Genomic DNA, 13,227 nt, shown 5'->3' on the forward strand with positions numbered 1-13,227 from the left:
GTACCTTGAGAACATAGGTCGAATTCGCGAAAGGCGACATCTTGGAAGAAGAGCTCGGAAGATGTAAAACTTGGGATGGTCAAGTGAGTCAAACTGGACTCTATATTTACAGAGAGTAGGTATGAAAAGACGCACCCATTTGGAACGTACAAGATGCCACCACGTCAGCAAGATCAGAAGGGAAGAGCCTCAATGTTTCGTATAATGACTGTTTAATTTCTCCTAGTGTAATAACTTGTATTAAAAGAAGTGGGGGAGTAATGATAAGGTGTATCATGCCTATCGAAGAAAAGACTTAAATGACCCTCCTACAATGACAAATACCAGCAGAGCTACAAGATCCGCTTACTTTTGCTTGACTCGAGATTTGAACCTTAGATCTCCAGACAACTCATGATCTGAGATGGTGCCATGTGGATCAGACGAGTATATACATATGGTCATATAAATACACCTCATTTCACCGTATTTATTGTAAGAGACATTTGTTATTTGCTACCATAATGTTCGCATATTACAATCTCGAACTTGAGTTGACTTAGGCATTGGAAGGTCATTGTCGGTGACCAATCTAACTAACTTGACGTACTTTTCTCTTCTCATGATCCATTTGCATCTGGGCAAGCTCAGTGGGATCGGGATACCAAACCTATGAGAGCTCGCACATCTTTTCTAATCACCCTTAATAATTAACGAAATTATATAATTTTTGAACGGTGACCATAAATGTTCACTTTCCCTTTGCGATTTTGTAATTGAATAATTATAAAAATAAAAAGAATACTAGAGGAAATTTGCATATGAACACTTTTCTAAAAGAAATTAATAATGAGACGTGTTTGTGTAGCTTATTAATAATAATGAATATACTTCCAGATGAAACAATTATTTTATATCTGAACGTATGACTTTCTCCTTATGTTTGTAATGATTGTAAAATAGAAAAGCTGATGTAATGTGTTTTGTTCAATGAACCAATGGATTGTACTTTAATATCTGCTGTCTGATTGATGGCCATGACACTGCTAGAAAGTATCTGAACCTTACATACGACTCGCCCTAATTAATATAAAATAATACGCCACGTGACGAATCCCACTGCAAATGGACCACAACTATTTGGTACTCACATTCGGTAAAATTCGTTTTAATTTTAAAATAGTTTTTATTTTTTTAATTTATTTTAAATTAGTCTTTTTATTGAGTGTCCTTTTTATATTATTCTTATAAAACTCTTTTTTTTGTTTTTATATAAAATTATTTGTCATTCACTTTTTATTTTTAATTATAATTTGTTTTACTTTTAAAATTAGAATAATTTATCATTAGCCAATTATTCGGATAATGACTTGATTGATGATATATTAACATAATTATTGTGAATTTAATAAATTTTTTGAATTTTTCAAAATTTAAAAAGTATTTAAAAAAATAATTTGGATAAAGAAATTTAAATAAATAACTAGAGAAAAATATTTTTAAAAAAAACTTCTAAAATTAGAGCGTAAATAAGAATCAACGAGAGTATTAAAAATTTGAATAGGGTATATAAAACTCCTTATTCATTCAGGCGTTCTTTTATTTAAAAAAATCAATAAAAAATTTACGATAATTTGTTGATATGCCATTAATCACATTATTCTCTATACTTTTATATAATTGAAGTCATTATTTTTTTGTCTTAACTTTTTTTGTTTGTCACTAGTTATTTTTAAATTATTTTATTAATTTATATTTTCTTTCATTTCAACTTCTATTTCCTTTTTCTTCTCACTCCTTTTTCCAATATTTTCTCATAAGTTTCTTCTATTTTTTGAATATTTTATTTATCAAATTAACATATATATATATATTAAAAAATAAATAGTTTCTAAAACTTAAAATTAAATGTGCATAAACATCTAAATAATTGTCCAATATAAGTTTTTCCAATTAAAATAAATTATTATTCTCTAAGCTAATGGAAAGAGAACCACTAAAATAATTTTTTGTAAAAAAAAATAATTATAGGGGTAATATGAAAAAATCATCCGATGTAGGGACTAATTGAAAGTGAGTTGAAAAAAAAAATAAAACTATTTTGAAGTTGAAATTAAATATTGTGGACTAAAATGAATTCTACCGTACTGTGATATCACATATTTCAATTTTGGAAACAATTTTAGGTCCTATTTCTTTACTCAAATTTTAGGTCTTTCCTTTTTTTTTTTTTGGTTGGGGGGGGGGGGGGGTTGATTTATGATGGTAGAGGTAGGTGAAAGTACCCTCAAGTAGGTCTTAATTACAATTTCTTCTAAGCTAGTAGAGTTGAAATCAGATGAAGCTTCATGACGATCGTTAGTGTAGAATAAGAGACGGATGCATGTTGGGAGTGTTCGGATTGACAGAAATTGAAAATATAGTGTTTCAAGTGCATGATTTGATGATAAAATTTTAAACAGCCTCAAGTAGGTCTTAATTACAATCTCATAAAATGTATTATACTAGCACTCCTCAAGGGATGTATCGCTAATTTTACAAATAATACTAATAGCTTTAAAAATATGTATTTATAATTTTATAAATTGTTAGTATATACGTGTATATATATACATTGTATTTTAATATTTAAATTAAAATGTATGTCTCTTCATATTCCGCCCATTGAAGTGGAGGCTAGTGGATGTTTATGGTCATAATATTTGTAATAATCTTTCTTCAATACCATCATCCACTACTACACCATATTCATACACATTACAACTCATTCATCACCACTTTCTATTACATAATTGTCCACTAATTCACATTAAAATGGTGGATGATCTCTACACCGATAAAAGGGGGCATCATTCTATTTGTTTTGAGACACACATATACACATATGCTACATGCAATTATTTTATAATATAGAGTTATATTAGGTGTTCTTTTTTTGTGGAGCTTTGAACTCTACTTCTTGTCCAGAGTGAGTTAGAGTCATACGACGTTATCGGGCTGTTGTATCCTGGAGGGTACAAGACAAGAGTGACACCGCTGGACCAGTGAGAAGTTTGCTGGAGTGGGCATGAATCTCCTTAAAGAGAGTGAGATATCTGCTCCTCAGCATGAAAACTAATTTTTATTTTTTCAACTGTAAATTGTTATTTCTACAATAATTTTAAGGAGATTCAATATGGCTACAGTTGAAAAACCAACGGATGTCAGTGTGGGAGACCTCAACAAGCCTTTTCGTTTTAATGGTATATATTTCAAGAGATGGAAGGGTAAGTACTTCTTTACCAAAGCCTTATCAAAGTTTCGTATATAATCACTAGAAAAACCCCAAACAAGGTTGATAAGACTAACATGAATGATGATGAGTATGCTATCTGTAGGGTGGATGACCCTCAGTGATATCTCTTTTCCACAAATACCTATCAACTATTACAGGTATAACAATGGAGTACAAAGCTCCTTAGATTACAGACCAAGTGAATAAACAATAAAACAAAAACTTAATATCAAAATTATAGATTTAAAAGATGAAGACGGCTCAGATAGAACCAGATCTGGAATGGTATCGCACAAAGCACGGTCACTGAAGACTTGGGTTTCCACTTGTTCTCACCCACGGCTACTCCACCGTCAACAACCTCACCAATCGATCACAGAGATCTAAAGATCACAGAGACACACTCTTTGTTCACTTAGAACCAGAAAATATGAGAGAGATGAGTTGTATTATAGTATCTCGGTTGAAGGGCAAAGTCCCCATTTATAGGTGTCAAAGGAGAGACATAGATAGAAGGTTTGGTGGCTTTCCATAAGCTATCATATTGGCTTAGGAAAGCCACCCTCCTTCTCCGGTGAAGATTAGAGAAGGAGGATCTCAGCAAATCCATGGAGAGAAGGAAGAGAAGATTTGGGGGGAGAGAAAACAGCGGCGCACAAGGAGGGAGAATTAGACCAAATGTTGTTTAGGGTTAGGTTAGCAATAAAATAGAGTAGTGGGTCGGGTAAGATGGAGGTGGGTCTTGCCAAGTGGGTGAGACTCGTGGGCCTTATCTTGTGGGCTTGTGGTCATTGGGCCATATATCCCAACACTATCCACCAAGAGAAAGTGATGAGTATGCTATCCACCAAGAGAAAAAGGAGAATACAACAATTATGCTTTCAAATGTCGATATTACCTTCTCAACTGTCTATTGATAATTTTTATGATTATTATGATAGAACATACTCTACTTCAAAAAAGAAATTTTAGAAAGTATTGCAAAGTAAGTAGATACCGAAGAGGCAGGTGCGAAAAAATATGTTGCTAGCAGATTTTTTCGATTCCAAATTGTGGATAACAAATCAGTGGCAAACCAAGCTCAAGATTTTATATGATTATTGGAGAGCTTCGATTAGAGGACAGCAAAATTGAAAATAACCTTGTTATTTGTGGCATCATTGACAAAGTTCCACCTTTATGAAAGAAATTTTAAAAAATAATGCGCCACAAGCAAAAGGAAACGACACTTGAAACGTTGATAATGCAAATCCGCATGAAAGAAGAGGCAAATGAAGATGGGTAGTGAAGGTTTATAATCTCTAGTTATCTCGCGAGCTGATTTTGTAAAAAAGGAACCGTGGAGGGATGGTTTCCAATGCATAAAATCTTGATGCTAAGTATTAATGGGAATCTGCAAAATAAGCTCCATGATATGTTGAGGAACAACTTCTTTCAATTTATCAATATCCCATAAGTTGTTGGTCCAGAAATTTTTTACCAGGGCATTTAATTAGTAGGTGCTTTGATGGTTTGTTGAATAACCTTTTTTTAACCGTGCATTCTAGATTTCGATACCCAAAAATGGGTTCATTTGTTTATTTATTTTTTTAATATTGAGTGAATAGCTTATTATAAAGCTTTTTAGTTAATAGGTTTTGTTGCTAAATACTGTAAATAATTTTCTGATGTGTTAAAAAATAAAATTACACTTTTTGTCAATAAATTATTTATTCGTCTTTGTATCAAATCCAACTATTCAACATTTTTTATAAATGTCTTCTATATCAGCCAGTTGTTCATATAATTAAGACATAGCTGCAAAGAGAAAAAATCATTACATAATTGAAAAGACAAAAGATTGTCAAGAAAAAAGTAGAATAAGTTAAAAAAAATGCTCAAAATCACACACACGCATTTAAATATATATATATATATATATATATATATATATATAAGCCTACGAAACGTCGATTTTCCTCTAGAACTCATTGCCGACATTTTTAACCACCTAAACAATTCTTATTTAATGGTCACATGCAATTTACATGCCTAATCCTGTCCGAAAGTTTACGGCGATATCTAACTTGTGCATTTTTCAATTTATATGCTACTCAAGCTGACAAAGTATGACACCACAGTTACAAAGTGGCGGCCTAAATGCGGTATAAAAAATGCAATTCGTTTTTTACCTTAATTACAAACTAATATTCTATAAGATCCCATTTACTTTCAATTATTAAGTTGTATAAACAATCTTATACACCAAAGTAAGATGCTTATTTTGCATTATGTATATTCATTTTCTAATTAAAAATATCTGGTACTAATTATTATTTGATTGAATAACTCAATCCATCTTCACAGTAATTAGGGATAATTACACTCTCATTTTCTGAGGTTTGGTGTAATTACGCTTAAACCTCATGTGGTTTGAAAAATTACACTTAGCAACCCTGATGTTTGATTTCGTCTAACAAATAAGTCTCTCTGTTAGTCAAAATTTACTTAATTTGCTGATATTAATAAAAAATAAATGAATTTATATTTAACATTGATTGACTTATTACAGATTTATTGCAGGTCAAACATGTGAAATGGGTGCATAAGGATGTTCTGCTCAGCCTGGAATACAATCATGAAGTTGAAAGTACCAGAAATTCCTAGAGGCATACCATCAGAAAAACTTCCTTGACCGATTGGGTAGATCAAGAAAACAGCGGTAGCAGCTGCAACAGGAGTTGGATATGCAACAGCAATCCAATGTCGCATACCCAGACGGAAACTAAGTTCCCACTCACGACCCATGTAACAAGCTACACCATTTAAGAAGTGTTAAATTACCTTTATAATAGTGAAAATATACCTCCTCATATGCATTAATACATGGAGACATATGAGGATAATTTGGTCATAGCAGAACTATCTGACCTGCAATAAATTAGTAACAAGTTAATAGGAATTAAATATAAATTTTGTTTGATTTTTTTGTTAGTATTTATAAATTTTAATAAATTTTGACTAATAAAAAGACTTATTTGTTGGACGAAAATAAATTTTTAAAATTATATAATTTTTTAAGTTATAAAAAATTTATATATAATTATATTAAATTTCAGCAACGAAACTATAATTATCCCATTTTTATTTTTTCACTCAAATAACTAAAGTAAGCATGGGCTAATAGTCCAATCAAACCAGATCCGAGAACAGTAGAAAACAATGGGGGCTGTTCATCTTTATTGCTAACATGATTACCTTCTACGCGAATAGTACAATTACAAGGGATGATGCGTCCAATCAATTTCCCTTGAGAAAAATATTTGAATAAACAACAGAAAGATCTTTGGTCATCCAATTCTGATACAGAATCTATGCTCAGTGCTCACCCCTTTGGTTTCGCTCCAATCGCTTCTGCGCCTTTGGCCCACAAACAGCTCTTCCCCACCAACAAAAAATACCTTCCATTTCTTTCCTTCACTTCACCTCTGCAACTTCAATAAATAATTCTCAAAAACTTTCTTGCTGTTGGAATAAATATATATAAATATCAAAAGGGCCGAAAAGATTTGTAAAATAATAAAAACCCATCTTGGATTTTTGTTTGTTTGTAATGTTTATTTATTTGTATTAGATTATTATTATTATTTTTGGGGTTGTGGTATACGTACTTGTATACGTATATATACTTATATATATATTTGTACGGATAAGCTTGCCGGCGATGCCGACGCCGGTGGGCGTAGCGCGCCAATGCTTGGCGGCTGCTGCGGCATCTGTTTTGGATGACGCCGTAGCTGTGGCGAAGCGGCGGGGCCACGCGCAGACGACGTCTTTGCATACCGTATCGGCGCTACTAGCTCTACCTGCCTCAACTCTCCGGGAGGCTTGCGCACGCTCCAGGAGCAGCGCGTACTCTCCACGCCTCCAGTTCCGTGCTCTGGAACTCTGCGTAGGTGTCGCCCTCGATAGGGTTTCGGTCTCGAAGTCCGCCGGCGACGAGCCGCCGGTTTCGAATTCCCTGATGGCAGCAATCAAGAGATCTCAGGCCAATCAGAGGCGCCATCCGGAAACCTTTCATCTGTATCAGCAACAGCTGAGTTCGAATTCTCAGAATTGTCCTCCGATTTCAGCGGTGAAAGTTGAGTTAAAGCATTTCATAATATCCATTTTGGATGACCCGATAGTCAGCCGGGTATTCGGTGACGCGGGTTTCCGGGCGCACGAGATAAAGTTGGCGATTCTAAATCCTCTCAGCACGTCGAGGTTCTCGTCGACTACCTCTCGCCCCCCGCCCCTGTTCCCGTACAGTTTGAGTGATCTCGAACTGAACAAACGCGGCCCTAACTTCCCGTTCGCCGAGACTGCTGCTACAGAAAACGCTGATGACAATTCAAGAAGAATAGGGGAAATTCTTTTGAAGAGAAGTAGGAGAAATCCGCTGCTCATTGGTGTTTGTGCAAGTGATGCGCATAGGAATTTCTTAGATTGTTTAAAAAGGAGTGAAACTGGAGTTCTACCAAAAGCCATTGATGGTTTGAGTGTGGTTTCGGTCGACCACGAGATGTACGAGTTTATCAGTGGTTCTATGAATGAAGAGACAATGGAAATGAAGTTTAAACAAATGGATGAAATGGTGGAGGACTGCCAAGGGCCTGGGATTATCGTAAACTGTGGGGACTTAAAGGCGTTTGTGGATGTCGAATCGGTGGATTCTGTTAATTATGTGGTGTCTAAGCTGAAGACATCATTGATCAACTCTGGTGGAAAATTGTGGTTGATTGTGTTTCTTTCACGTGATGATGATTATAAGAAGCTATTAGAGCGGATTCCGTCAATTGAGATGGACTGGGATTTGCATCTCCTGCCCATTACCACTTCCATTGGAGGAAAGTGTTTCAAATCCAGGTCAGTGTTCCATTTTTATATACCATTTGGTAGATTCTTGTATAATAATTTGTTAGTGCTTGATACTTCATTTTGTTAGTTGAGTGGGACAGATTGCCAATTCTTTAACTGACAGCCAAACAGAGTGTCTGGATATCCCAGGCAGTGAAAGCTATGATTTCTTGGAATTCAAAATGTGATACATTTAAGTGGATATTAGTGAAATCTTCTGGCCACTGGAGCAGGTTAAAGAAGGATGTTTGTTATCTGAAGTTAGCTATTAAAATATTATGTTACCTATGTTGGTTGTGAGGTTGTTTCAAATAGTTTATTTCTTTGATCATTTTGATGTCTCCCCCTCTTGTCCTTGCGTGCGTGTGCATGTGTGTAGTAGGTGTTATTACATATTAGAACTTTTTGTTTGTCAGTTATTCTGTGTGCTAGCTGTAACCTGAGGATTTTGCCGAATTAAATACCATTTGCCCCTTGTAGCAGTATGCTGGCCATTTGAAATTGAGAAAATGAATCCTGGTGCATGTTTATATCACTGAAATATTTTAAGACTGCTCAAATTAGATGATCGACGCAATTGACTTCCATGCCCTTTAAATAAGATTGGGATTTCTATCCTAATTCTTGGGACAACAAGATGTTTTATTTCCAAAGATGACATTCTTGCAGCAATCATCTAAATTTGCGTCAAAACAGTCATATCTTATTCCCAAATGTTCAACAGAGTTAATGATTCTATAGGTGAAGTCCGAAAACTTGCTGAAGTTTGAGAGTTTTAAACTTGAAAATTTTAACTAAAAATGTTTCCATAATATTTTTGCCATCTCTCTTGCCTCTAAACCAGGAACGAGTTGTTACATTGCCTATGCCTCTCGGTTCGAGGGAATTATGGAAATTCAACTTTCACCTGTTCTGAATTTCTAGTTGTGGAAGTTGAAAAGGTGGATATCATTCTTCTTCAACTTCATGTAACTCCTTGGTCTTCAAATATCTAATACACTTTCTGCACATTATTTGCTTATAGGTTGTCTATAATATGTTTATCTGATTGTATGCATCAATTATGCCTTTTGCTACTGATTTTTCCATCAGTTTTTTTCACATAGTTGCATGCTCATATACTTGCAGCTTGATGAGGTCATTTGTCCCATTTGGTGGATTCTTTTCCTTGCCATCTGAGCTTGAAAGTGTATCCAGCAGTGCAACTCCATCCTTGAGACTTTGCAACTTGTGCAATGAAAAGTATGAGAAAGAAGTCTCTGCTGTTCTGAAGGGAGGCTCAATAGATTCAGTCGCTGACAAGCAGTTGGTAAATCTATCCTCTCGGCTGCAAAGTACTGAATGTGAAACAAGCAGGAAATCTAGCATAGTACAGGTTTGTCATTCCTTTATATTCTGAGTTACTTTTGTAGCTCAACTAAGCCTCATGCATATGAGCTAAAACCATGTAGTTTGAATGGGTGGAGATGTTTTGTAAACATGTCTATCTATCATTTCAGTGCAGGCCAAAGAAGACAAAATCATATTGGATTCCAGAGTTATGGCGTTGCGGAGGAAATGGGCTGACATCTGCCAGGGCCTCCATTGTTCTTGGACATCTGAACAGGATATTTCTCCAGCCAAGTCACATACTTCTAGTGTTCCATCTCTACAAAATGTTCCTACCTGGAAGGACACTGCTGTTACGGGTTCATTTTTAAATGAAAACAGAGTCACTAACTTAAGTCCTTGCACGTCTTCAGAATTGGAAAACAATTCTCTGTCAAGGCAAAATATCCCTAGGCCTGTTTTGTCGAGTGCTGGGCTTATTGCAGTAGCAGAAAGATCAGTCCAAGGTTTTGAGTTGAATGACCTTGGGGACCTCTCCACTTCTCAGCAAAAGATGAGCCCATCTATTGCTTGTACGTCTCCACTCTCCATTTCTGTGGCCACAGATTTGAGGCTTGGAACACTTTATGATTCTGCTGAGGAATGCAGAAGAAAACCCAACTTGCCGGAGTATGACAATGGCATTCGGAACTTTGAATCATCTAGAAGCCATGAGAAATCTCCCAGTCAAGTTGCACAGTCTTCATCTTGCTGTCATCATCTTGAGAAACAGGTGTTGTATATGAAAGACCTTGAACACCCGTGGAAAGTTCTGGCTGAGAAGTTTTACTGGCAGATGGAAGCCATTCAAACTATTAGTCGAACACTGTCACGTGTCAGAAATGAAAATAGAAGCTATCATTGCTCAAATAGAGGAAATGTTTGGCTCAGCTTTCTGGGACCTGATAAAGTGGGGAAGAGAAAAATAGCTGCTGCTGTTGCTGAGATAGTTTTTGGCCGAAAGGAACACTTGCTATATTTGGATCTAAGCTCTGAGCATGTGGTTGGACCGTTTGACTCAATTGTTGATTGCTATGCCTCAAAATATTGTAACATGAACGCAGGGAGGAAAATGATGGTTGATTACCTTGCTGGTGAGCTGCACAAGCATCCTCATTCTGTTGTGTTCCTTGAAAATGTAGAAAAGGCAGATATCTTGGTTCGGAATAGTTTATCTCAAGCCATCAAAACATGTAAATTTCGAGATTCCCACGGTCGGGATATCAACATCAAGGACAATGTGTTTATCCTTGCATCGAGTGTCCTAAAGGTCAGTGGAGATCTCCTTTTCGGCAAATTAGGATCTGAATTTCCAGAAGAAAAAGTATTAGAGGCCAAAAATTTGCAGATGCAAATTGTAGTAGGATCTGCAGGTGGAATTTACACCAGGAACAATAGTACGAATGTTTCAGTTACCCCAAGTAAAACAGACCCTAACCATTTTCCTGTTAATAAAAGGAAATGGAACAATGACGACTCTTCCAACACTGAGTTGTCAAAACGAGCCTGTCGATTGCCCAGCTCCATCATTGACTTAAATTTACCTGTGGAGGATATGGACGACGACAGTGACATTGATATAAGGGATGATAGTAATGACAGCTCAGATAATTCGGAAGTGTGGTTGGAAGGATTGCTTGAGCATCTTGATGAAAACGTGGTCTTCAAACCATATGATTTTGATTCTCTTACTCACAAAATATTGAAGGAGATCGATGCATGGTTAAAGAAAGTAGTTGGCGACAAAATTTTGCTAGAAATTGATAGAGAAGTAATTGTTCAAATACTCGCAGCTGCTTGGTCAACCGACAGAAAAGATGCATTGGAGGATTGGATCGAACAGGTCCTCTGTCCGAGTGTGAAGGAAGCCCAAGAAAAGTGCAATGTTACTTCTGGTTGTGTAATGAAATTAGCACGCTGTGATGGCCTTGTTGCAGAAGCACAGGCTCCCGGAGTGTGCCTTCCAGCACGGATAAGTGTGAACTGATATTCATCCAGGTGTGCTTTTTGTAACTCTTGTATGATGTTGTTAATATGCGGAATCATTCTCACAGTCAAGTGGTCTCATAATGCATTATTAGTCCCTTTTCCACAACTTACAAGCACTAGATGGTTCTCGTAACATTCGTTCTAGACTTTCTGCAAGTGGCCTAGCTTCTCTTTTTTGTGAATTGTCTTCGGAGATTTCTCCTTCTCACTGATAACTTGCAGTTTGCTTGCACATATAATGTGTACTGAATGAGAAGTTGGAGGATCAGACATCTCTAATATGTACATTGATCCAAAATTAATCAGCAGAGAAAACAGTTTCTGTGTTTCAATTGTATGTCTTGCGCTCTATCTGAAGTTGATCTATCTGAATGTTTTCTGCTTAGAACTCCTATGCCAACGCATGTTTTTTCTGTTTCATTTTTCATAACATTTCTTGTGCTTTTGAAATATAATTTTGTAAACAATATTTATGTTTAACATGTCCGTTTGGCCCGGCGGTTTTACGATTAATTATGAGATAATTGATTTTAAAAAAATTAACTATAGTTCTTGAATTCAAATTTTTGAAAATGGATTCTACGACAGCATTGTCGCTAAATTTCAAGATTAGCCTCGTATCAAGTGGTTTTGGTAGAATTTAATGGGTAAATAAGTAATTAGATGAAAAATATTTGCGATGGGACTAAAAGCTACAAATCGAGCCGTGATTTTAGTAAAATTTAATCTTAAAAATACTTTTAGAAAAATGGTAATAATAATATAATATATTGTGTTTGCACTCAAAACAAACTTCTTGCCTGTCAAAACAAACTTGAGAATAATACCAAAAGAGTCGCTATTGTTTGTTGTTGGAATGATATGCGTCTTCTTGGTTTCTTTATTGTAAGAACATTTAGAACACATATTCAACTTTTTTGAAAAAAAAAAAAAGTAAAAGTGATTCACTATCATTTATTAAATAAATTAATTATAATCATTAATATAAAGTCTTTATATCTAGCAGCAATCGACAATTACAATAATTATATAAATTAATTATCAATATCAAACAACTCATCTCATCAATAAATACATAATGATACCTATTATTAAAATAGAATATTATTTCCACACGTTGGTGGAGTTCATGGGCTTCAACTTCGTTAAATGAGTTAGGCCTAATTGAATGTACACCTGTTTACTTAATCAGCAAAAAAGATTTAGAAAACTTAAGATTATTTTAACATAATACAACCATTTAGCTATTTAATTTTTAATTAAACTTAATTTGAAAATTCTTATCTATCCATAATTGTTCATTAATTTGGTGATACGTATACATATTTTCATCTTTCATCCAAAAGAAAATGTATGGTCGTATATTTAACTCAGAATTGAAATTTTGATATGGTGATGGTACCAAAATTACGTCAAAAATGATGACATGACATTGTAGCAAATTGCAACGGATTTACAATAGTTTTATGATAAACATGCAATTTAAAGAGATTTTTGCCCCAGAAACAATTGAGCACGTTGTAAATCCGGTAAATTAGTGACATCCATCGTCTGTTGCAAAATCTTTCCAAAAGTAGGGACGAGCTAAGAATATAACAAAAATTTTAGTGACATCTTGCGACATAAATGCGTCCCTTCAAATTTGCATCAAGTTTGCTAAAATTTGCAATTGAGGTGTCGTTGCAATTATTTCATCAATAGCCATAGATTTTGTGACAATCATGTTGTACTTGGGTGTA

At 35.1% G+C, this 13,227-nt stretch overlaps 1 protein-coding gene across 1 annotated transcript; it reads left to right on the plus strand.

The window, feature by feature from the left end:
- Positions 1–6,460: 6,460 nt before the first annotated feature.
- Positions 6,461–11,820, plus strand: LOC105163882 (protein SMAX1-LIKE 6). Its single transcript, XM_011082391.3, has 3 exons — positions 6,461–8,140; positions 9,260–9,506; positions 9,636–11,820. The coding sequence occupies exons 1-3, from the start codon at positions 6,957–6,959 to the stop codon at positions 11,484–11,486; spliced, it is 3,282 nt and encodes a 1,093-aa protein (XP_011080693.2). The 5' UTR covers positions 6,461–6,956; the 3' UTR covers positions 11,487–11,820.
- The last annotated feature ends 1,407 nt before the right edge of the window (positions 11,821–13,227 follow it).

The sequence above is a fragment of the Sesamum indicum genome, linkage group LG6, assembly GCF_026168435.1.
Source record: "Sesamum indicum cultivar Baizhima isolate 11 linkage group LG6, ASM2616843v1, whole genome shotgun sequence".
Taxonomy (NCBI): Eukaryota; Viridiplantae; Streptophyta; class Magnoliopsida; order Lamiales; family Pedaliaceae; genus Sesamum; species Sesamum indicum.